The sequence below is a fragment of the Crocodylus siamensis genome, chromosome 4 (genome assembly GCF_052110815.1).
Source record: "Crocodylus siamensis isolate JL-2025a chromosome 4, ASM5211081v1, whole genome shotgun sequence".
NCBI lineage: Eukaryota > Metazoa > Chordata > Crocodylia > Crocodylidae > Crocodylus > Crocodylus siamensis.
The window spans coordinates 174,915,642-174,941,932 of NC_143398.1; the positions used below are offsets into that span (position 1 = coordinate 174,915,642).

The 26,291-nt window shown below is 44.3% G+C and overlaps 1 protein-coding gene across 1 annotated transcript in view; it reads left to right on the plus strand.

Moving 5' to 3' along the window:
* The first annotated feature begins 1,014 nt into the window (after positions 1–1,014).
* Positions 1,015–26,291, plus strand: part of NDUFA10 (NADH:ubiquinone oxidoreductase subunit A10) — a 55,016-nt gene continuing 29,739 nt past the window's right edge. The window contains exons 1-8 of the mRNA XM_090044955.1: positions 1,015–1,170; positions 2,285–2,453; positions 3,431–3,646; positions 5,286–5,372; positions 6,976–7,097; positions 9,476–9,555; positions 13,670–13,724; positions 18,340–18,425. Of these exons, the coding sequence (XP_089901081.1) occupies positions 1,090–1,170; positions 2,285–2,453; positions 3,431–3,646; positions 5,286–5,372; positions 6,976–7,097; positions 9,476–9,555; positions 13,670–13,724; positions 18,340–18,425 (896 nt within the window). The 5' untranslated portion in view covers positions 1,015–1,089. The remainder of the gene's footprint in view (positions 1,171–2,284; positions 2,454–3,430; positions 3,647–5,285; positions 5,373–6,975; positions 7,098–9,475; positions 9,556–13,669; positions 13,725–18,339; positions 18,426–26,291) is intronic.

The following is a 26,291-nucleotide window of genomic DNA, read 5'->3' on the forward strand; positions in this document are numbered from 1 at the left end:
GACAGCAATCAGAAGGCAGGGTAGACATAGGTCTATAGACTAACAAAATGAGAGAGAAAAAGAAAGAGATAGAAAGTGTACTAGCTTTCACTGAACCCAAGTTGATGATAATCAGATGCTGTAAATGGCAGCATAGAGCAGAGTAAAAAATAAAGTGCGTGATTACAATACAATAGGTGGGAAAGCAGTAACTGAGACACAGGAGGAAAAGTGGGAGACACCATTTTAGCTGTGTGGAGGGACTGGAGAAGCTGTCTCTTAGAAATGCAATACAGAAGAACCTGTAGTAGGTAGATGTAACCTGGATGTGAAGCGCCCCTCAGATAAATGCAAGTTCTTTGGTTTCACTCGGTTTTGCCTACAGAAAAACCAGAGCACCATCCTCCCGGCACAGTGGTCTCAAAACAGTGGTGCAGGGCAGGATGCTGGGGGCACCCAGGGATTCTTCCGAGACCCCTCTGGGGTTTTCCTGTGCACCGCAGGGAGGCTTTTGTACATTGGTGGCACGAGTACACAGCGCCCTTAGGAGCGTGTAGAGCACTCACGGGTGGTGAGGCACCCAGCTGAGGATCAGTGACCTGCAGCAGTGCAGTAAGGTCGCCGCTTGGCCAGGAGGAGAACGAGGAAGGAGACGTACCTGTGTTTGGTTTGATTTGCACTTTATGGACTAACCAAAGTAGATAAACACACCCATGCACATATATACAGGGAGTTATATACACAGAGAGGTATACACACACATACGTGTATGTACGTATATACGTATGCGTGTGTACGTGTCCATGCCTGTATACGGCAGAGTCTCCCCTACGAGAACGGGATACGTATCCCGGCCGGCCGGCGGGCAGGCCCGAGTACCAGCTGGCCCCGGGGAAGCGCCGGGGACGCAGCGCGGGAGAAGCCGGGGCCTGGGCGGAGGGCAGCCCCGGTCCCACGCTCCACTCAGGCGTTCACCGCCGTCTCCTATGCTCGGTGCTTTCTGACGTCTTCCGCTGCGACGGAGTTCGAGTTAGGCCCCCTTCCCTTCCGGCTTTGGGGTCCTTCCTCCGCCGGGGTCGCAGGCGAGGTTACTCCTCTGCCGTGGCCGCTATGTCCTTGCGCTTGGTTAGGCTCGGGCTCGCGGACGCCGCGGCCGCTTGGCGCCGACCCTGGCCCGGCGTCCTCTGTGCGGTGAGCAACGGCCGCCGGAGCTGCAGCACCCCTGCCGGGCCACATAAGTGCCTGGTTGGCCCCGGGGGGTGGGGGCGGTTCCACTTGTGCAAGGCACTGGGGGGACAGTTCCACTGTGCAGGACGGAGGGGAGTTCCACTGTGTAAGGCACTGTGGGGGGGACGATTCCACTGCGCACGAAGTGGGGTGGGGGCAGTTCCACTGTGTAAGGCAGGGAAGGGGACAGGGGGATGGATGGTTCCACTGTGCAGGGCACTGGAGCAGGAGATGAGCATCCCACAGCCTTGTACCTGCCTTTGGCTGTGGTGAGTGTTGCAGTGTTAGCAACAGGCAGACAACATGGGGATGGCATTATGTTTTGTACTTCAGGACAGTGTGCCCCTATTAGCTGTGCCCGCACACCAGCCGTTCCCAATCATTTTGCGCTGAAGGCAGCGCTCATTGGAGTTGGCACCCCATCGCTTCTGTGACGTGAGTGGCCCCCCCATTTAAAAAACTGCTCACCTCCTTGCAGAGTGGCTGGGCAGTGGGGGCAAGCCTGAGCCTGCACTTATTTGCTTAATTTATCCGCTTATCTTTTCACACCCTTCAAAGGATCTGGTGGCATCCTGGGGCCCTGGTTGAGAATCACTGGTGTAAACGGGTTGCTGCCTTAGGTCCATTTCTTGGTGTCAAGAATTGCAACAACAGCAACAAAAAAGAAAGAACTTGCATGACAAATTGTAATGAATTACAAGACAGAAACCAAACCCTGCATTAATGTGCCTCTATACCTTTGCAGTCAAAATGGGCTACCGTTTCTTTTACAGAGCTCTTGCAGCTCAAGTGTTATAAGGAACTTTGCATCTAGATGGCTACCTAGCCATCAAAACAGTAGGCTCAGATAGCCCTGTTAACTACTTAAGTCCAGCACTGAACTTTGTGTTTAGGATGCTTTTCTCAAACTTTGAGAGCTAAGTGAGGCAAAACAGCTGCAGTTTTAATCTAACAAGATCAGTCTCTGTGTTATGTTGATTTATGAACTTAGTGTCTGAACAAATTACTTAACACTTTTGATTCTTGTGGCTTTTGGGGGTTTTTTTAATCCACAACTGGTTTGGTGGTTGTTTTACAGGCAAGAATACATTCAAGCTCCCAGCGGACTTTGAAGTATGGTCTTCTGTCTTATTGGCTGGGAGAGAGAACTACTAAAAGATTTAATGAACGTAGCAAAATTTTTACAGTGGATGGCAACTTATCATGTGGGAAGGGAAAACTTGCAAAACAAATAGCAGAGAAGTTGGGTATGTCTCTCTCTCTCTCTCTCTCGGTCCCATTTAATAATTGAAAGTAATAACACTATTATCACTTTGTTCAGAGAGGCCATTGACTTGTTGATACCTGTAGTGTGGTATGGCTAACAGTTGTTTGACTAGCAGTGAGAATATATGTGGTAGGCTGTGTAATTTCTGGGTGTCAGATTTGCCATATATAGGGTAACGGCAGGAGTGATGATTTTGGTGTGGGAAGTCATGGTTCTGGTGAAGTCAGTGGGTGTTTTCTCCAGTCATAGAATTATAGAGAAGTAAGATGGAAGGACCTCAAAGTCATCTTGTCCAACCCCCTGCCTGAGGCAGGGTCATTCCTATCCAAACCATCCTATACAAACCTCAAAAACTACCCAGTCCACCCTCACACAAGATGTAGTACCCTAATCCACCAGAGGTAAACAGGGACCACAGTGACCAACTTCATAGTGGTACTAAACCTGTGTATATGCATTCAGGAGATCCCAGCAAGAGGGCCATGTCCCTGGTACAGAAGTAGGCAAACACCCCAGAGTTCATACTAATCGGACATGTGGTAAAATCCCTTCCTGACCCCATACACGACAATTACAAAGAGGCCAGGATTTCAGTACCTTAGGTATCTGGGTAGTACTGGTATATGAAGAATATTCTCATAGCATCAGGAGAAGAATAGGAAAATGGTAGCTGGGAGATGATAGCTGTTTAGAGGAATGCCTCTTTGTTTGGAAAGAGGAAGAAATTGATAGGTGTGCCTGCTAATTACATTGTGTCAACTTAATGATGATGTGATATTGTTTGGAAAGCACTTTTAGTAATTGTGTTCTTATTGCCTGTGGAGATTAATGTTACGTACACACAAACACACTCTCAATTTGAGCAACATAGTTTATTTTTTACAATTAAAATGAAAAATGTCCAGTTTAACCAAACCAAGCACAATCTTACCTTGATTCTTGTTTTTTTCACCTCAGGAATGGTTTATGTTCCAGAAGCAGATATCCATTACACGGACAGGATCACAGGAGATGGAACATTAATGGATGAGAAATTTAATGCTTCTTGTAATATGGAGAGATTCTACAATGATCCTAAATCTCCTGATGGACATTCATATCGCCTACAAGCTTGGTTGTTTGGTAACCGTGTTCTGCAGTATTCTAATGTGCTGGAGCTTCTGCTGAGCACAGGTTAGGGTTTTATGTCAATAAGTTTCATTTCTAAATTAATTGGAGCACTTGGGTTCTAGAGTTACTTAAATGATTAAGCTGGCCCTTTAAAGAATATAGCTCTCAGTTGTTCTTTAAAATAATAAGTCATTCCATTAACTTTGAATATTCTCTTTTTAGAAAATAGCGTATGAGAGACATACACCTTCTAAGTTAACAATAAAAGTATTGTCCTGTTCTTAATAGAACATTGTTCAATATATAATGATACTTTTCCTTTGTACCCAGCTAAAGAAAACACATGGCAATGACAAATTTTGTTAGCTCTTTCATGGGAAGGCATGAGTTACATCAGTAACAACTCAGATCAGCTTGACAGAGAATCTTTAAAAAAAGGCCACTTAGAAATATTAAGGTAGCTTCAAAAATATGCAGCTCCTCATACTTGTACTCTGAAAGTGACTGGTAAAATGTCATTGTAGGAGTCATGCCTTTAACTCCTTGAACTTAAGGTCAATTTTGAGAAGTTTAGAAATCAGAAAAAAGATCCCTTTTTATGTCTGATCCTGAAAGCTTAAACTGGCACCTGGAAGTCCATTTGTTGTTATTTCTGGTTGTTTATACATCACCAAGAAGACATATTGTGATGATGTAAATCAGAAAAAAAGATCTTTCAGGTTTTCTTCACTGAAGGAAAAAAAGGTGAGTACGATTTCCAGTTATGCATCCCCACTTCTATAAACAGAAGATAGGAGACCATTTAACTTGTGAAAATGGCATGAATCATTTGTCAAATCCTGTAGAAATCATATTAAAAGCACTAGCAGCTGATTTGAGCATCTCCTCTTTCTTGTGGAAGCATCTCTCTCAGCTGTTCATGCTTCATTCTGATACTTTACCTTGTTACTTAGAGTGACTTGCCTCTGATACCCTTGAAATTGTCAGTTCTGTGACCATTCCCTATCAGTTGAGATGAGCTGGAAGGATTAAGCACCCATCTTGTGTGTTGAGCAGTGTATTGATTTGCTAAGAGTGGTTTTTCATCCTCTTGTTTGACCTATATTCACTACATAACTTCTTAAGGCAACTTTACTGTGGTTTCTGGGTGGCCTTTACATAGCTTTCCTATAGGGTGGCCATCATAGAGGACATTCAGGTTTTCTGCTACTGTGTCCTCTATTGATGCAAAACCTGACACCTTTATGTCCTCTATTTTTCTTGAAGAGAAAGGACAGCCAGATTGTTCTGTATGATGGCCATCCTATTATAGGTAAAAGGCAGTCTCCTCACCTTCTTCACTTTAACCCAACTGTCTTTTGCAAAGAGATACCAGACCAAATCTCCTGAGTTTTTAAACATGTCCCAAGAAGCACATCTTCAAAGAATGTTAAAATGTTGGCAATGGACATGGTATGAGGACTTAAATAGAATAGACAGGCGCTGCCAATCTTCCTGAAGATGAATGCTCGCTTAAACATATGCCTGGTATTATGCTGAGGAGTGAAGCAGTTTTTTTCTTTGGAGAGAGATTTACTTGCTCAGACAAGTGTCCCAAGGCTGTAATCATAGGAGCATCACTATTGCCTTCTGGCTGTGACTCAAAGCTGTTGTAGTAAAAATTTTAGAGTGGTTTGTGACTAAAATCTTCTTTTAACCACAGGACAAGGTGTAGTGATGGAACGCTCTGTCTACAGTGACTTAGTGTTCATGGATGCAATATTTAAACAAGGCTACGTCCACAAACGATGTAAGTCCTTCTGTGCAAAAAGAAATTTAATTTGTAATGTGGTCGCCAAGGTTTATGACATCCAGGTGGGCAGACTTGTTATCCTTTCAGCTGTCTTTAATGTCTGAATGTGCTTTTTAAATCTTTGGGCCATCTTCCTGGGTCTGTTCTTTAAAGAATGTTCTCCAGCCTCTACCAGTCCTTCTTCTTACCAGCTTCAATTCTAAAATAAACCTAATTTTAATGCAAGGACCTGGTCCTTTATGAGGAATGGGGACTAACATCTTAGACTCCTGCCCTTCCAACTGAAGCTAGGAGGAAGATCAGGAATCAAACCATGACTAGAAGAGCTCCATAAAACCAGCAAGAGCTCAGTTAACGGGGAAAACTGGAAGATCCACCATGAGGAGGAGGAAACACTACCAATACCTGCAACTTGATTAAGAAAAAATTGTTAAAAGTCGTTTTTTTAATTGCCCAGTTCTTTGAAACTATAGTGCATATTCTTCCGTCTTTCTGTTCTTTTCCTGGTAGTTTCACCGTATCTGTGTAACTAGATTTTTTGTTTTGTCAGTTTTTTATTTATCATCAGGTTTTTTTGTGTGTTTTTTTTACTCCTTTCTAGTTTCAGTAACACCACGATCTTTTTTCTTAACATAATGTACTGCTGTGGAAGTAATCACTGACTAAAACTGTTAGAGGGATGAATTAGCTAACAGCAGCAGTGTGGTGACTTGCAAACAGAAGTAATATGCAGTGGGTTATTAAAGCTTCAATAGGCCTTTGATAGACTATGTCTTTCTCTTACCTGCCAGTCGCCAAGATGGCTCTGTTACCTAATCCATTCCCTTTGGCAGATTTACTTAGTGATTATTTCCAGATTTAAGGATAAATTTGGGGAGTTTTGAGCTCCCAGTGCTATTCCAGTACACTGAGTAGACAGTGCTTCATCTGGGCCCAGTTCTCTGCCTCTGATTTTCTGAGTTATCTGAGACATGCAGGAAATTAGTTGAGACTAAAGACCATGCATGTTCCAGGAGGGAGTTCACAGGCTATTATTAGGTTCATAAGGGAATCACTTTTATGCATAGGGATGAGCCCTTAAAAGATGCCGAGGTTCCTGGGCTTTCTTTTTATGATCAAAACGAGTACAGAAGTGTAATCAGAACAAGTAATTAAAATGTACTAAGCTAAGATTACAGAATTGAAAATGAAAATCGTGCTTTACTTTTGATTCAACACCCCCCACACACACACACCAAGCACAGTACATACCCAGAAGAGGCATCGCATTAGTTTGGCCTGGCTCACCAAATGTCTGTATTGATTAGGGTGCTTGAGTGAGGCTTTTTCGCCCTTTAATAACTGACTGAATCTGAAGATGATTAGGTTTCTGCTAGCTGGAATAGGATTAGGTCCAGTGAGCTCACGTTTCGGTACCCTGAGATGTTCAGCTTGTCTGTAGTTTTTCTGTTCCTTCAAGATGTGTTTTTTTTTGTTTTGGTTTAGTTTGGTTTTTTTAATGGCTCTCCCTTGAATTACCGTGCTGCTTGGAACACAGAAGTAACAGCCATCTGTGCTAGTCACTGAAGAAATGATTTCTTCCTTTATCTTTGTTTTTCAGGTGTTGGTCATTACAATGAAATGAGGAAGGATAGTATCTATGAGTTCTTGCCACCTCACTTAGTAATTTACATTGATTCACCTGTTTCAGAGGTACAGAAGAGGCTTCAGGAAGAAGGGGAGGTAATTGCATCTTTAAACAGTGTTGCTTCAAATTAAGATTTTGATGTCATGCGCAAGACCCTGTATACATCAGGCAACCTAAAAGAGTTGGATTGGCCAACTCCCATTGGAAATTAGTCTAGTTTCATGTTCCACACTTCTCTGAGTGCCAGAATCCCCAGCAGGCTGCCTATGGGGTTCTGTATTCCTTGTCTGATAGTTTATAGAATGCAGTTACTCAGCATGACAGCACATGGGGTGCTGAAAATTTATAACTAGTATAAAGTGAATTGAGCTCAGTGTTAGGAGAATTAGTTAATTTTTTCATGTTTGGATCAATAAAAACTTTAATTTTAAACATACATGAAGCTTCCACTGAGTCTTCCAGGGGGCATTTCCACTAGTCAAATCTAACTCATTGAAAGTCAGAGCCAAGTGTCTGGGTACCCTGCAAGTTTGTAACATAAAACATTCCCCCTTTTCTTCTCTGAAATCCTGGTGTCTGAACACTCTAATTGATGGAGAGAGGATGAGTGGGCTGAAATGTTGTGTTAGTTTCAGCAGAGTGATGCTTATCAAGGAAAGGTTAATTTGAAAACGGGAAACAGAAAAATAGTATCATTCTACAAAATACAAAAGCTTTTACTTTTGTCTACTCTGCAGAGAGGTCTAAGAAAAGTAAAAGCTTTTGTCAAGGATGGTTTAGACAGGGATGATCCTGCCTTGAATTAGGGGTCTCTTCCAGCCCTACTTTTTTACGATTCTCTGATTCTGAGATAGATTGCTTGGTAGTAGTACCTTATTGTGCTATTTTAATATCATAAAATGCCTCCAGGCTATTAAGACTACGACTGTACATGCATTTTTTTTTAGACCGACGAAGTATTATTTTACGTAGCATCAGTAACGTTGCATAAAATAATACTTCTTTAACCAGGGAAAAGCTTTATATCCTTTGGCATTATTATATAATAAGGATCCTCCAAGGGTGCTTCAGAAGGGTTAATGGGAATCTAGCAATATCTTGTTCTTCATTTTGGCAGAGAACTGATGTCTTTTGACCTGGTGTCCTCTTTGTTCTGGGCCAACTGTTCATGCAGCCATTCTCTTTATTCTCTTTATAGGCAGAGGTGCTGAAGAGTATATGTGAAAGTTTTAAATATTCTATTTTTAAATTTTAAATAGGTGAAAATACAGCATTTGTTTGTTGAAGAATACCAGAAACTGCTGCCAGTCTCCTCTAATTCATAGTTTGTAGTTAGCATCGACTGTGTAGTGATAAGAAAGGGATTGTTGAATACTTGCCTGCATCTGCTTAAACTAAGGAGTATGCTCCTCCCTGGTGCAAAATATTTATGAAGTGCAGTTGAGGACATTTAGTGTCTTAAGAGGATTAGGTTGGCAGGGATAGGGAAGGAGCGGAATAGATTTGCTCCAAAAGGAAATGGGAAACATGATTAGCTTCAGGATTGAATTGACAGCAGGTGAAACTTTTCCTCTTTCAGGGCAGATAAAAAGGAGATCTATTGGCACTCTAACATTAGTTAAGAGTACAGTAGTTGATCTCTAGAGTTGATGGCTAACTATCTGACAGTAGATTTGATGTCCACTTAAGGTTACTGGGAAGAATGGTTAGGTTCTGATGGAGTGCTTTATTGCTCAAGTATCTTTTTGAAAGTCAGAATACTATTTGGGCTGCCCACCCTCATCATTACCTAACTCAAACCTCAAGAGGAAAACTTGTATAGTTGGCCCCTTGCTGGAAGGGTAGATATCATCTGGGAAAATAAGGCTTACATCCCATATAAATATTCCTTGACTGTACAGGTGAGAAGGATTAATCCTTTGTTTGAAAACCAATCTTTATTTTGTTTCTTGGTGGTTGTTCGTTTTTGGTCAGTTTTTTGGGGAGTGGGGATAATTGTGTTTACGCATGTTCAGTAAAACATCTTTTCTTCATGTCAGCTTAGTAGAAAAGTCTAACTTTGAGTGTACTTCATTAGGATGCTCTCATTCAGATATGTTTGCACACTGGGAGGGTCTTCCTTGCATGTAGTTATTAAAATAATTTGCAAAACAAATGTTGGTGCAGCTGCCTGAAGAACACAGTGAAATGTTTATAATAGAAAACTGACACACACTCTGTATACTCTTTGCACATGTGGCATTATGCACATTAATGCTATATACAGTAATCCCAAATATTCTATATGTTAATCACAATATTGAAGCCTTCCTAAATGCATGTGGGTCTCTGTGAATGTTTGTATTAATCTAAGAGCTGTGCTATAACAGATGGCGTGGTGGCATGACTTCTGCTTACCCTTTTTGGAATCTCTATCAGTCTGAGAAGAAAACAAACATGTTTCACAGCATTTTTTTGTTTTCTTTGTGTTTAGCCATATGAAAAAAAGGTGTCTGCTGCATACCTCCAGAGCATTGAAGATAGTTACAAGAAAAAGTTCCTGCCAGAGATGAGGTTAGCAGCCCAAACCATTTTATATGACAGAAATTTGGGGAAAACTGTTTATTCACATAATTCTAAGAACATCACAAATATGTATATGGAAAAAATCTTCCTTTTGCAGTATGTTAGACCGAGTGTTGTATGGTATGAACATGTGCAGCTGTTTCATGTTGTAATGCTCAACATTTCCTATACAGCTATCCTTCATGTCAAAGAATTTTAGCTACAGTAAAAGCTGTGTTAACCGGCATTTTAGTAACTGGCACACTCTACTAACTGGAATTTCTGGCTGGGCTGTGGGGAGTGAAGCTTGCACACAGCGGTAACCGGCATTTCTAGATTACTGCAACCCCCATTCCCCACTCATGCTGGATAACAGCTTTTACTCTACTATAGTCAGAGTATTGGAAACCTTAGAGATACTAAGGTTCAACTAAAAAAATGAACTTTCAGGTGCTGAGAGTTTTCTGAAAGCATTTCTTTTAATACAGAATACTGGTCTTTTGAATTTTTAAGTCCACTTGGTTTCGTTCTTCAGACCTGTCTAGTTGGTAATTACTGAATTTCTGCTTGTAGAAACACTGACTGTATTACAAGCTTCTGGACTCAGATCCATATTTTCCATCCTAGGATCTCTAAAGGTTATAATGAGTCTTACAAATCTATTTTCTGTTATGGAAGTATTATCCCATCTTGCATCACAAAAATCTCCTCACATTCAGAGGGCATATCAATATTAAATTAAAAAAAAATCCCAACTCTGTAGGTTACTATTCTGTCCGCTCTGCTGGATGGTATTTGCTTACTTCCCTTTTAAACAGTGCAGTGCAGTGCTGGGCATTCATGCCTTCATTGCCCCTTTTGTTAGTAAGGTGCAGGTGGCTAGTTCTGGTGAAGAAAGCACTTTCTTACAGTTGATTTGAGTTGGCTTCGTGGGGGCAGGAGGGAGGGATCAAAGTGATAGAGGGATTCAGTGCAAGCTGAGGAGAAGGAGTCTGATAGATGCTCACGTTCAAATTTATTTGGAGAATCAGCACTTGTGCTCAATCTTTGCAGTTATTGGAGCATTAGTCTGCGATTTTGACAGCTGGTAGTGAAAGGGTGGGAGGGAGAAGTATGGTTACCTTTTTTTTTTTTCATTTGCTCCTCTTCCTTTTACGACCACCTCTCTTCCTCCCCCCCACCCCAAACTCCTCCCTGTGTCATGTGGCAGCCACGTCTGACTAGGTAGGAAGATCATTTTCCTAGTTGACTTGTTTGGCCTCTGAATAACATTAGTTACTTCCTCCCTTTAAGATGCTGCTGTGCACTCTTCAGCAGCAGTTGCTGGCGTGGTCAGCAAACACCTTTGGGTTGGCATATGCTGGTTAGCTAGGAAGCAGGAACCTAGAAACTGAATCTGAGAGGTGGCTCCACACAGTCCCAGGGAGACTGTTTCAATTTTGACCCTACTCCAGTTTTTGTGGAAGAGACCCATAACAGTCAAAAGTACCTTTTGAGGCATGTCATGAAATGACAATGATCATTGAAGGGAAACTTTCAAAGGTTGCAAAGCTAACCTTGCTTTGAATTCAAATAGTAGCTTAATCATGCAAGGCTTGGTTTGTGCGTATAGATGTATACTGAATCTTAGTGACATAAGTGAGGGTAGACTTGAAGGTGTATTGTAATGTGTCCTTCTCCCTTATTTCTTTGCTCCTTCCCCATGCTAAATTGGTGTAATTGTGTTGCCAGCAGTTGAGCTGAACTGTCATCCCCTCTTGGTGTCTGTTTGTCTTTCATTTGGTGCATGAGATTTTAGTGCAGGGGAAGGTCAGCTGCCTCTCTGGTTAGTGCAACCACAGTGATTAGCAGCTAGTGCATAGCTGTCAGAATAAAGTTGAAGCCAGGCATGGAAGCAAAGGAAGGTGAAAAACCTTCAGACTCCATCTCCCTGAGGGCAGAAATGTCTGATTTCACCATTGCTTAGTCTTTGGATGAAATATAGCCCTTGAAATCTATCATGTTATTTCAGTGAGGTTAAATCCTGGGCTAGCTAGTCCCACTGCATTTTCAGCTCTTTCCCCTTGTGTGTTTACAGTCAGGACATTTGATAAGCAAACACCCTCAGGTTGGGATATTCTTCAGAGATTGGGTTCATGGTAGCTTGTCAGGTTGAGGATTGCAGTCAAATCTGAGGGAGGGCATGTCTGTTCCTTTATTTAAAAGGTATTTTTGTGAAAAACTGAAGTCTTGCATGACAAGTAGACTTAATCAGTGATTTCAGTATTAGAGTTTCTGTATTATTATCTAGTTACTTGCTAGTTCAAACTAGCACACAGAGCTTGCTGCAGTTTATTACAGTGTGTACATCTTTTCATCTCTGATAGATTAAGAAATATCAAACTCTTCAATGCCAAAGGCAACTGCATTTCACTCAATTAGACCTCATTTTGATTATATATTGCAGTAGTTGTCAACCTTTTCAGACTTGGGCCACCCCTCAGAAAATTCCAGCTCTTATCTTTCACTCTTCTTTTTTGACTCGGGTGGCCAACCTGTGGCACGAGCAGTCTGCATGTGGCATATGACAGATTGGGGAAGGGATAGGCAGCACAGTGGCAGATAAGGAAGGGCGCAAAAAGCAGAACAGATGACTAGGTGAAGGTGAGGAATTGGAATGGCACTGAGGGAGTGTGTGGGACCTAATTTGTGGCATGCCCTCCCCCTTTTTTTGACTATGGAAAAATAGTTGCAGAGAACTCAGACCACAACAAGTCAGAATTTGTTTTTGACACTCCAGTTTCCTGTTTTAAAGCTCTGGTCTTATCTTGTGAATCCTTTGTAGGTGTTAGCACAGTAGATGTGCAAATATTATACATCACCCTTAAAAAGTTCTTGGGGACCACAACCCCATGATTGAGAATCACTGATCTATAGCCTCATTCGTAACATGTAGGTCAAAATACTGTTCAGCAGGCAAAACTGAAAACTTGTTGCCTTTTTTGTGGTTTCCTTGAAAATGCTAACAGGGAAAGCTCATGTTGTTTAGCTGAATTTCCATTCAGATAGAAGAACCCCATCCTGCTCCTAGTGTAGTGTCCAAGATTAAATTAATCAAGTAATTAAATTTGATGCTTCATGACTTAACTTTCAGAGTCATCTGACTAAAATCGTATGCTGGCAGCTCCATCCTGGAGATGATCATAGCACTCTTTAGCATGCCATCTAATAGTTATTTGAGATGGATATTTCAGTGGGTAATCCTTTGCCATTTTTAATGGGCCACTTCTATCTGTTTGCCATATGTTACCTCCCTTCCTCCCCTTCCATTGTCTAGTAGCCACAGATTGCATAACATTTGCAATCCTGCTACTGTTGAGCCCTGGTTTCCCTTGAGAGTGGGATAGGCTGCCAAGTGTCAAGTGGCTTAATGTGTTGTTCTGTTAATACAATTGCCAGTTGGAGTCAGGCTACTCTGATTTAGTGAGAATTGAAATTGAAGATGCAAGGGTTGTGCTGACTCTGAGAAGTCCCCTTTTAAAATGGAAAGAAGGCAATATTATCCCCCTCCTGTTGTTTGACTGCAGTAAGATTAATGTTAAGAGTTGATGAGTCCAAGATTCTTGATGCCTTTGTACGTTTTTCAACATGAGAACAAAATTGTTAGTCATAATCAGCAAGTCTTTTAAACTGCAGTAGTGCAGTAGCTCCCCACACAAGAACAGTGTCATATAAATATAACTCTTTCCAAATCTGTTCTGACAGAACACACTTGCAGTAGACTAGGTAGTTGCACTAAGGAAAAACATGGTTTGTGTTGCTGGTTTTGTTTTCTTCATGAAACTGCATAGTTGGGGCAGGTACCAATGTTAGTTGCACACTAGCAGAATCTTAGCTTCAGCTGTACGTGGGTAGCATTGGGTTATTTCTGTCATCTGAATTTTAAAAACTCTTTTCTAACAGGAAAAAATATGTAACAGTACAAGAAATCCAAGGTGTATTGGGACAGGTCCTTCAAACAGCTACTACATAGAATATCTTAGTTTGTCTTAATTTTATAGCTTAACTTTCTTGAGCATTAAAATTGTGCATGCAAGGACTTTATATCTACTGACTTAAAAACTGTTATTTCTTTTCTCTGCAGTGAGAATTGTGAGGTCTTGCACTACACAACAAGTGAGGCAGAGGACATAGAAAAGGTAACAGCTAGTGGTGTGACGTGATTTAGAAATCACTTAGCATCAGAAGCTGGTTTTCCTTATGTGGGTAATGTTAAATTTGAAGTTTAGTTATGCCTTAAGTGTCAAACATGCTGGAATTGCTTTAGTTGGGTATTTTTTTTAAGGTTTCAGAAATAAAGGAGTATCAAGGTGTAAAAGTCTTACTAGATAATTAATTACTGCATATAATTCCTCCTTCAATGACACAGGCCAGGTTTAAATTTAATGTGCATTAGCTTAATTTGCATTAAGCAGGTTTACGCAGGTGTCTACATATGCAGGCATTAAAGTGCATTAATGCTGTGTGTGGACTGACTTGGGACTAAAGTTAGTTTTAAGTCAGTCCACACACACAGCACTAATGCACTTTAACGTGTCTACATATGCATTAAGACACTTTAACTATTTGCACCTATATTTGACACCTACATTTACAGGTGTCAAATTTAGGTGCAGTTAGCCCAAAGTCACCATTTTTAAAGCACATTAAGGGTGTGCACGTGTAGGCACCTTAAATTTAAGCTAATGCACCTTAAAGTGTCTTGTGTAGATGCATCCTTATTGACATAACTTTGCTGCCGGAGCCCTCTTGTGGAGACATATGGTAAACTAGCAAAAGAGTTCCTATGGCAGGACTGTTCATGTAGGTTGGGGACATAATTTATTTACACTGGCAAAGGAATTCCTTTGCCACTATGAACTTTATTGCCACTAGTTGCAGTATAGCAATTGTGGCAGAGTTTTTATAGTGTAGATTACCCCACAGATTTTTTGTTTTGCAGTTACTCAGCTACACAAGTGTTAGTGCAGCTGTGTGAAGCTTCATAGCAAAGGAGGCTGCTAAGATGGTCTGCTTCTCTTTTACTGCTTTTGAGAGGCATTTCAGAGGAATAGAATAGGCTCAAGGTCCTCTTCACCTATATTTTTCCCACTGGGTTATGCTTTCATTAATAGTGTTAAACATAGTTGCTCCTACTTGTTGCCAATTTTTGCAATGCAGACTTGAAGAATTTGTTTCTTTAAAAAAAAAAAAAAAGTTATCAACTGCACAATACAGAAAACTAGTCATTGTTTGGTTTTTCTCCAGTTGGGGTTCTTGTGCTTTCAGCTGATTCTTCATTTAATCCTTAAACTTCTGCATTACCACAGGAAGGTTCTATCAACCCTATAGCACAGGGCTGTGCAAAATATGGCCTGTGGGCCGGTTCCAACCGGCAGAGGGGCTTTGTCTGGCCTGTGGCAGGTCCCTCAGTTCTGCCTGGCCCAGGCATCATCCCATGGTGGCGCATTGTGGGCACGCAGCAGGGCTGGGGCAGCTCTGCATGGACTGCCTTTCTAGGCAGCCCAGGTAGCAGTAGCTGCTGGCCCCAACCCTGCAGTATTGGCAGGGATCCGCATGCAGCCCCAACCCACCCCATACCTGCTGCGCCACTGTGGGATGTTGCCTGGGCATCCCAGGACATCTCACCATACCCACAAACCCTCCTCTGCAAACCCCACAGCCAACTCTCTGCCACACACAATCACACACTGCACCCTGCCCCCCCTCGCACCCATGGATCTCTGTGGAGAGCTCCCCTCACTACTACCCACACACACCTTGCCCCACACCTATCCACACATCCAGATCCACACACACATCCCCACAAATGCACCCCCCCACAAGCTCCCCACACCCTCTCTCACACCTACATACACCCCCCCTCAATATAGATTTCATAAACATAAGGGCTGGAAGGGACCTCAGAAGATCACTGAGTCCAGCCCCCTGCCCAAAGAGTAGGAAGTCAGCTGGGGTCATAGGATTCCAGCAAGATAAGCACCCAATTTGCTCTTAAAGGTGTTCAGTGTAGGTGCTTGAACCACCTCCGATGGCAGGATGTTCCAGACCTTGAGGGCTTGGACAGTAAAGAAATTCTTCCTTATGTCCAGCCTGAAATGGTCTTGTAGTAGTTTATGACCATTCGACCTTTTCATCCCTTGAGGAGCTCTGGTGAACAAACGTTCCCCCAGATCCTGCTGGTCACCTCTGATAAACTTATAAGTGGCCATCAGATCACCCCTGAGCCTGCGCTTTTTTAGGCTAAAGAGCCCCATGGCTCTCAGCCTGTCATCGTAAGGTCTGTTTTCCTGACCTCTGACCATGCGCGTGGCTCTTCTCTGGACTCTCTGAAGCTTCTCCACATACTTTTTGAATTGTGGAGCCCAAAACTGGACGCAGTACTCCAGCTGCTATAAAAGAGTAAGACTTCATTTTGAGATATTTTGCAATTACCTTTATATGCACAATGCAAACGCACACAAATCAGGACAAAAAACAACCTTTTAAAATAAAATTAAAATATGTTGTTGTGGGTGTTAGATTTTTAGTACATAATTTGTGTCGGGGGTGGGGAGGGAGGGTGGGCAGTGGTTCTGGTTCCAAGATGGCAAACCCCCTTCCCAAAAGGAGTATCATAGAATCAATGAGTTGGAAGGGACCTAGACGGATCATCTATTCCGACCCCCTGCCATGGGCAGGAAGGAGCACTGGGCGTGGGAGGGGTCATAAGACCCCAGCCAGGTGCCTATCCAGTCTCCTCTTGAAGGTTTCCAGGGAAGGTGAGAGCACCACCTCTCTGGGAAGCCTATTCCAGGCCCTGGCCACCCTTACAGTGAAGTAGTTCTTCCTAATGTCTAACCTAAACCTATCCTCCCTCAGCTTGTGGCCATTGTTCTGGTGACCTGAAGGGAGGCCCTGGTGAACAGACTTTCCCCGAGTCCCTGCTGGTGGCCCCTGATAAGGTTTTAGGCAACTACAAGATCCCCCCTCAGTCTCTTCTTGCGGAGACTAAAGAGATTCAGGTCCCTCAGCCTCTCCTCATAGGGCTGGCCATGGAGGCCGTCAACCATACGAGTGGCCTCTTCTGGACCTTCTCCAGGTTCTCCACATCCTTCTTGAAGTGCGGCGCCCAGAACTGGACACAGTACTCCAGCTGCAGCCTGACCAGCGCCGCATAACGGTGGAGCAAAACTTGTCTGGACCTGTTAGTAATGCCCCTGTTGATGCAGGACAGGGTGCAGTTGGCTCTGCCTGTTGCTTCGTCGCATTGGTGACTCATATTCATCCTGGAGTCAATTATGATTCCAAGATCCCTCTCTGCCTCTGTGCTGCTGAGGGTCAGCCCCTAACCTATAACCATAATGCTGGTTCCCTCTCCCCAGGTGCAGCACCCTGCATTTGTCCTTGTTGAACCGCATCCTGTTCAGATCTGCCCACTTATCTAACCTGTCCAGGTCTGCCTGGATGCGGTCCCTGACTGCCGGTGTATTCACTTTATTCCACAGCTTGGTGTCATCAGTGAACTTGAACAGGGTGCTCTCCACACCCTCGTCCAGGTCGCTAATGAAGATATTGAACAGCACCGGCCCAGGGACTGAACCCTGGGGGACTCCACTGCCCACACGCTCCCAGGTCGATATCGACCCGTCCACCACCACCCTCTTGGTGCGCCCCTGGAGCCACTTTGCCACCCATGTGACTGTGCATTCGTGAATGTCGCAGTCCCTCAGCTTGCCCACCAGAATTGGGTGGGACACTGCGTCAGAGGCCTTCTGGAAGTCCAAGAAGATGACATTGACTTCCTCCTTCACATCTAAGCTCTTTGTTACCTGGTCATAGAAAGAGACCAGGTTAGTCAGGCAGGATCGGCCTGGCACAAACCCGTGTTGGTTACCCCTCAACTTCACTTCCCCTGCAGGGCTCTCAGAAATGTGGCCCTTGATAATTTTTTCAAAGACCTTCCCCAGGATAGAAGTGAGGCTGACTGGCCTGTACTTGCCAGGCTCTTCCTTCCTCCCCTTGAAAACAGGGACCACATTGGCCCTTTTCCAGTCCTCAGGGACTTGGCCTGAGCACCAGGAGTCCTCATGTAACAGGGGGCTTTCCCAGGGCTGGTCTACCATTGACCCACCCACCTGTTTCTGGACCTACCGCCCACCTCCTCTCCTGCCATGCCTTGTTGTCTCTTAGTTGGTTGCAATAAGGCGGGAGGCTACCAATTCTTGCCCTGATGCCGGGGGGCGCTATCTGCAGCTCTGTTCCACACCCAGCAGGGTGCAGTTTTAGGTCATGCCCAGGACCAGGAGCCTCCAAATTATCCCCCTAAGCTCCTGCCTCTTGCCTACCTCCAAGATGTTTCATACAGCCTTTAGGCCAGGTAATGTTTCTGCCTGCCAGCAGCGAGCTGCTCTCTTTATATAGGCGGCCAGAGTTCTACAATGGCTGCCGCAATCAAGCACTTGCTGGCTGTTTGGCTCAGCCCTTAAAGTGGCAAGCACCAACAGTGCCCTGCCACAGAGGCAAGGGCAGGGACTTCCAGTGACAAATGTTAGGGGTGGGACTTCCAGTACAAAGATGGTGACCAGGGGGCAGAGCACCTGTCAAGGGGTGGGGCTAGCCTTGTGGTCCTTGACACCTTGCCTAAACTCATGAAGTGGTCCTCCAGCCAAAAGCGTTGCCCGCCACTGCTATAGTACCTGTCTGGCTGGATTGTTCAGTTGTTTTTGTTTATTGAATTGATTTATGTAATTGTGACTTATCATTCTCTTTCAGGTACTTGAAGATATTGATTACCTGAAGTTTGATAAGGGGCCTTGGCTTGAACAGGATGATGCTTCTTTCCATCATCTTAGAATATTGTAAGTAGAATACCCACCCCTTGCACAAGTAAATAAATAATTCTAATCCTTGTCAACACTAAAAAGTAACAGTTGCTACCATTTCTTTTAGGTATTCAGGTTTGTATTTGAGAGTTGTTGGGTTTCTCCATTACATGAGATAAGCAGTGACAGTAGACTGTACTAACATTTTTAACACGGAACTGGAGATAAGGAACATGAACCTTATATAAGCCAGACATTAGATGGTGGTAGCTTTTAATCTCTGTTTATTTCATCCCCGTTCAGCCAGAGTCCCAAAAATGCATTATCCCACATACAATTCATAATCAGTCCCCTAGCCATGCGACTGTATGGCTGCTTCACAGGAGCTTTGCCATGGTGTGCGGTTCTTTGAACTTTGGGAAGTCATATTTGATGTGCAGTTTTCTCAAATCAGTGTAATTATTCATGTTCTTCAATAGTAACAGTAGTTAGATGAGAGCATAAAGAATTAAACCTAACTACTGCAAAATATATTTAGCTTCAGTGTACCTTAATTGTACATTTCTGTTAATAAGTATCATACTAAAGTTTGCTCTGAGGGGAATGCAGCAGTTTTTATATGTGTTGCTGTTCAGACTGTCTCCATCATAAATCATTTTTCGTTTTCTCAGCTTTGTATGGTTCACTTCCCTTTCTGCTCTTAGACCTCTCCACTGTTCAGAGAGCAAGTGTCTGACAAATGAGCTAAAAAGAAATGTAGAGAAAACAGATAGCTTGTGCCAACAAAGGTGTTTGTTGTGGGAGACTCCATCCTGTGGGGGACTGAGGGGGTAATCTGCCGCCCTGACCCCTTAGCCCGGGAAGTCTGCTGCTTCCCGGGGGCCCGCATCCGAGACATTGCGGAGAGGATCCCAGAGCTCCTCCGGCCCACAGGCACCAATGACATGGCTCAGAGCACCCCCAGCCAGGTCATGAGGCGCTAGAGGGATTTGGGAGCGGGGCTTAGGGGTCTGGGAGCTCAGGTGGTGTTTACGTCGATCCTCCTAGTCTCGGGCTATGGACTGAGGAGGGAGAGGAGGATCCACGCAGTGAACCAAAGACTGCGGTGCTGGTGTCATCGGGAAGGCTTGGCTTCCATGACCACAGCCCGCTCTTTGGCGAGAGAGGCAGCGAGCTACTGGGAAGAGATGGCCTCCACCTCTCCCTGCCTGGGGAGGAGGCTCTTCTCAGCCAGGCTGGCTGACCTGCTCCACCAGGCTTTAAACTAAGCCTGCTGGGGGATGGGGGGACTACTACCACTGCTGGCCCGCTGAGCAACCCTTGCAAAGCCAGCAGACCAAGGCACTTAAGGGAGCCCACTCCTGCCCCAGCCCTGGCACAATCTGTGGGCAAGGCGAGAGCCCCCAAGGGGACACTTGCCTGCCTGTACACTAATGCCAGGAGCCTGGGCAACAAGCAGGAGGAGCTCATCCTCCTGCTCAGTGCAAAGAATTATGACGTCATTGGGATAACGGAGACCTGGTGGGATTCCACCCATGACTGGACCACGGGTATAGAGGGCTATACCCTGTACAGGAGGGATCGTGTTGACAAAAGGGGCGGGGGTGTAGCTCTCTATGTGAAGGAAAGCTACATGTCCCTGCAAGCTGATGTTGGTGACCGGCATGGACAGCTAGAGACCCTCTGGGTAAAAATTCGTGGAGAATACGGCACAGGGGACACAACGGTGGGAGTCTACTACAGACCTCCCACTCAAAGTCCTGAGCTTGATGAGGAGTTCGCCCGGGAACTGACTGAGGCCGCTTGCTCCAAGACCTTGGTTGTCATGGGTGACTTCAATTACCCGGACATCTCGTGGGAAGATCACTTAGCAAAATCCGAGCGGTCGCAAAGCTTTCTCTCGTGCGTGGATGACCTCTACCTGACTCAAGAAGTCTATGGGCCAACGAGAGGGAAAGCGCTGCTCGACCTGGTACTGGCTACGGGGGACGACCTAATCGGTGACCTAGTGATCGATGGGAAGCTGGGTGACAGCGACCACAAGCTGATCACCTTCACCATCTGTCGTAAAGCTGGCAAGTCAGTCAGCAACACAGAAGTCCTTGACTTCAGAAAAGCCGACTTTGACAAGCTCAAGAGGCTTGTCGGTCAGGCCCTCCGGGACCATGACCCCAGGGAGATGGGAGTTCAAGAAGAGTGGTTGCTTCTCAAGGAAGCGATCCTCAATGCACAAGCTAAATCTATTCCAACACGGAGGAAAGGCAGCAAGAAGGCACAGCAGCCCTCCTGGCTCTCCAGGGACCTAGCGGACCTCCTACGGCTAAAAAGGAAAGCCTACAAAGGATGGAGGACGGGATTCGCCTCCAAGGAGGATTATTCTGCACTAGTCCAGTCCTGCAGGGAGTAAACCAGGAAACCAAGGCTGCAACTGAACTCCAACTAGCTTCAAGCATCAAGGACAACAAAAAGTCCTTTTTCAGATATGTGGGGAGCCGGAGGAAAAGCAAGGGCAATGTTGGACCCCTGCTAAACCAGATGGGGCAACTGACAACTGACGCCCAGGAAAAAGCCAACCTATTAAATAGGTACTTTGCGTCAGTCTTTCATCAGTCCCATGGGACGCCCATGCCTGCTATGGGACAGGGAGATCTGGGTGATGGGGATCCCCTACCCTCCATAAATGCTGACCTTGTGAAGGAACATCTTGAGAAGCTGGATACCTTCAAGTCAGCCGGCCCTGACAATCTGCACCCCAGGGTACTCAAGGATCTGGCGAGCGTCATAGCCCAGGCCCTGGCACGGATCTTTGAAAACTCCTGGCACTCTGGTGTAGTGCCCAAAGACTGGAAGAAGGCCAATGTGGTGCCGATCTTCAAGAAAGAGAGGAGAGTGGATCCGGGTAACTACAGGCCCATTAGCCTGACTTCTATCCTGGGGAAGATCTTAGAAAAGTTTATTAAGGAGGCCATCCTTGATGGACTGGCCCAGGCTAACATCCTAAAGGATAGTCAGCACGGGTTTGTTGCGGGTAGGTCTTGTTTGACCAATCTCATTTCCTTCTATGACCAGGTGACCTATCACCTGGACAAGGGAGAAGAGATTGATGTCATATATCTTGACTTCAAAAAAGCTTTTGATCTGGTATCCCATGATCACCTCTTGGCCAAACTGGCCAGTTGTGGCCTTGGCTCCACCACGATCCGCTGGCTGGGAAACTGGCTCCGTGGTCGGACCCAGAGGGTTGTAATTGATGGCAGTCACTCATCGTGGTGCCCTGTGACCACTGGGGTCCCTCAAGGATCTGTCCTGGGACCCATCCTGTTCAACATCTTCATTAATGATGTGGACATTGGAGTCAGGAGTGGACTGGCCAAGTTCGCCGATGACACCAAACTTTGGGGCAAAGCATCCACGCCAGAAGATAGGTGGGTGATCCAGGCTGACCTGGACAAGCTCAGCCAATGGGCAGATGAGAACCTGATGGTGTTTAACACCGAAAAATGCAAGGTTCTCCACCTTGGGAGGGAAAACCTGCAGCATCCTTATAGGCTCGGCAGTGCTACATTGGATAGCACTACAGAAGAAGGAGACTTGGGGGTCATCATTGACCACAAGATGAACATGAGCCTCCAATGCAATGCTGCAGCTAGTAAAGCGACCAAAATGCTGGCTTGCATCCATAGGTGCTTCTCGAGCAAATCTCGGGACATCATTCTCCCCTTGTACTCGGCCTTGGTGAGGCCGCAGCTGGAGTACTGCATCCAGTTTTGGGCTGCACAATTCAAAAAGGATGTGGAGAAGCTTGAGAGAGTCCAGAGGAGAGCCATGCGCATGATCAGAGGTCAGGAAAACAGATCTTACGATGACAGGCTGAGAGCCATGGGACTCTTTAGCCTGGAAAAGCGCAGGCTCAGGGGTGATCTGATGGCCACCTATAGGTTTATCGGGGTGACCACCAGGATCTGGGGAAACGTTTGTTCACCTGAGCGCCCCAAGGGATGACTAGGTCGAACGGTCACAAACTCCTGCAAGACCGTTTCAGGCTGGACATAAGGAAGAATTTCTTTACTGTCTGAGCCCCCAAGGTCTGGAACAGTCTGCCAGCGGAGGTGGTTCAAGCACCTACATTGAACACCTTCAAGAGTAAATTGGATGCTTATCTTGCTGGGATCCTGTGACCCCAGCTGACTTCCTGCCTTCGGGCAGGGGGCTTGACTCAATGATCTCCTGAGGTCCCTTCCAGCCCTGATGTCTATGAAAGTCTATGAAATCTATAAACTTGGACAGTTGACAGAAACACAGTGGCTCAATCCATATTATTTTCCCAGTAAAGAACCTAAGTAAAAAGCCTTACTAATTCTAATCCAGGAATTAAAGTATTGCTGTCCTATGTCATTCACACTCATGTAGTTTGGATGATTTTAAAATATTGCTGTTTCAGGACATTTTTTTAAAGACTCTTGTTTAATTGGATTATTGGAGATAAGATTTGAAGAGAGACTTACTGAAATAACAAAAAATAATTTCTTAGGATACACTGTATATGCAGTAAGCTTTTTCTGCTGCAGGAGGCACTGCTAGCAGAGAGTGTGTCTATTTTGTGTCTACACATTCTGTGTAGCTGAGGAGAGATTCCTTTAAATATGATGGGGCAGAAACAAGCCTTTAAATGTCTTGCCCATGAATCTTTTGGGACCCCAAAATGCCCTTCTAATACAGGCAACCAAGCTGACCTGTCCACTTCTGTGGGAGTTGTGCCTCAACAGAAAAGATTTTAGGCTCTATGTCAGTTGATGAAAAAGGAGATAGCAATCCTAACATTCAGAAATGGTGAGAAGATGTGTAAATATAGAAAAGTTGAAAAGAGCAGGGACTAGAATGTTAACAGCAGGAATGTCGAATTTTTGAATGCACCTGCTAACATGTACATTTCACAACTTTATGTTGCAAATTGCCTTAGGTACTTGTTCTGTTCTTACTGCACATAGTTGTATTGGCTCTAGAGGTAGCAAAGTCCTAATGGACAGCTCCTCTTGCTTCCAGTAGAGGATTGCTCCCCCACCTCCCCCACTCAACACATCCACCACTGTGATGTTCTTAATATTGTGGGGTGGGGTTTATGGAGCTTTCTCAGTGTCACCTGGAAGATTATTCCTGAGACACACATGCCACAAGTGCCCCAGGCAGCCAGCCTCTTGTGTATGACACAGATCCGGGAATAGAAAGCAGATCAGCTGATTGGGCAGGGGAAGGGGATTACAGTGGTCCTTGGGTAGGGCACGCTGCTTAATTTGTGACCCTGCCTACCTTAAAAGGTTGATCCCCACTGGGCTAAATCATTAGTAAGAATTGTTCTTGATATTGATTTAATTTTTCCCTTTATTTCAGTACCTTTTCTCATTATGGTGATTAATACTATTTTCCTTTTTTCTGCCTTTTATTTGCTTATGTTATTTCGAATGCATCCTGAGGTTACAGGGATGCATTTCATTATACAAGGATGACTTTTCATATGTTAAAGGAAGGTTCTCTGTATTCTGTGTCTTCGTTCTCCTAATTAAATGATTTTAAGGTGGTGGTCTTTACTTCCAAAGTCCCTAGTTTGGTTTTTTTTTTACATACTATGCAAAGACACAGTGTTTTCCCTTAGTTGGTTGCAGCAGTTAACAAATTCACACTGTACTCAAAGCTCTGCTGATTCATATGCCTTAGTATGGCAAGCACCTTTTTACATAATTGTTTAAACAGACTTGCAATGTTTCACTTTCACTGAAAGCAGCATTGGGTGGAATTTGTCAAATAGAAAAAATACAGTGGTTTTAAAAATAAAAAAAAAGCCACGCTTCAACTTTAGGAGTATAAGCAGTAGAGAAAAAAGATGAAAACTAAAAATGTCTCGATTACTCCAAACTTACAATAAGCATTTCACACAGTATTTAAAGTGAAACTCAGTTGGTTACTTACACCGAGCACAGCTATCAGGTCTTCACTTTCTGAAAGATAAAAAAAATACTCTAAAGTTACTTGTTTTTGTACTATAAAGGTACTAACAAAGGTTTGTTTGTACAAAGTGTAGGAAGGAATTAGAGGAAACCATTCAAACAAGGTAGTGTTTAAGTTTTATTGTAAGGCACGCCATCGGTGAACTGCAACTCACAATATACAAGGAAGCAAAACACACTGCTAAATATTTAATTCTTTGTTAAACCTTGTGTATGAAGAAACATCTTTTTTCCATGGATATTTTCGTTCAAGGTTACTTGAATTGCTTTTAATTGTTCTTCATGGCAAACAGCTGTTGCTGTGTTTTTCAAGTTCTAATCTTAACTAGGTACTAACTTAAGTTGTTCTGACAACATGGGTTTTGCTGTCCTCCATACCTTGCTAAAAATACAACCTGCCTTCAGAAGATGACTCTGAGGATGCTTTTTATATTTAGATGTATATTACAAATGTGTTTTAAATTTCAGAAGCATATGCCTGCAAATGAGAATTCCCTGTCTTTAGTACGGCAGGCTTCACCTCTGACACACTGAAGTCCTTGTGCTAGGCTGAAATAAACATGTACAAAAAGAAAAGTTTGTGTTGCAGTATTCAGCCTGAATTCTCTAATGTGCCAATTGCATTCCATAAAATTTAACACCAAGTAAAAGTTGAAAGTTTATGTGCTAACTCATGAATGATACACCTCACACTCCTAGGGTTTTATCCTTACCTTTTTTTAAATAAATGCAAAGCAGTTACATTACCAAAACAAAAGGTAATTTGCAAAAGAATCTATGTCAATAACTGAACTACATCACATTTAACAAAGGCATTAATGATGCTCTTCAGTTATCTCCCTGTGTCAGTGATATTACATTCTTCATATCCTCTACCCTATAGCATGTTCCCTCCCCTGATACCTGAGCGGAGAAATAGCTCTGGTGAGCCCATTCATCACAGAGGCCTTTACTCATTGTTCTCATTTTTAATGGTTTGGTGCATAAAGGAACTGCTTTTCTAAGTGTGCTTATTTATTTCCCAAGTGGGAAAGGCTAGGGATCCGTTTTCCATGTTTGAGCTCATGCTGCCCCCATGTGACTGTTAGTTCATTTCATGCTGTGGGACAGAATGCAGCATGGAGCATCAATTTCACATCACAGTCATTTTCCCTGCCATTCTTCCAGTTTTCATGGGGAGCAGTGCAGTTCATTTACCTCACTTGGGCCCCCATTGTTTTATGTCAGTTGTTTTGGCAGGCATGCCACAAATTAGCCCTCTGCCCTCTACAAGTGCCATTCCAGCCCCCTTTCCCTGCCTGATTTTGCTGCTCTGCTTTCTGGTCCCTGCCCTATGCTTCCTGCCTGACCCTGCTGCTTTGCTTCCTTCCCTATCTGTCATTGTGCTGCCTGTCCCCTTCCCGATTTCCTGTGTGCCACACACACAGGCAGTCCATGCCATGTGTGGCATCTGTGCTGCAGGTAGGCTACCCCTGGTGTAAAAGATACCTCTTTTAGGTTCTAATTTATGGACATAAATGAGAATATAGGGAGGTAGCAGTAAACTATAATGGTTATAGCAATAGAATAGGAGGCTTGGACTTGGATACTGTTCTCAGCTCTGATACTGGTCTGCTAAATGACCCCAGGCAAGTTATGTGCTGAGAGGGGTGGCTACAGGGTGGGCTATAGCCACCCCAAAATTTGCCATAGCCACCATTCCCAGTGCTGCTGCTGCTGCCTACCCCGAGTACAGCCCCGGCTGGTGTAGCCCCTGGCCTTAAGCCCACAGTGGACAGCTTGCCCTAACCCCACACACAAATCAAGGGGGACACATGGCTCCCATGTTTCCCCCAGGGGTGCATGCAGCAGCGGGGAGTCTTACCCCCTGGACAAGCTCTGTTCAACCCCCCAGCAGGGT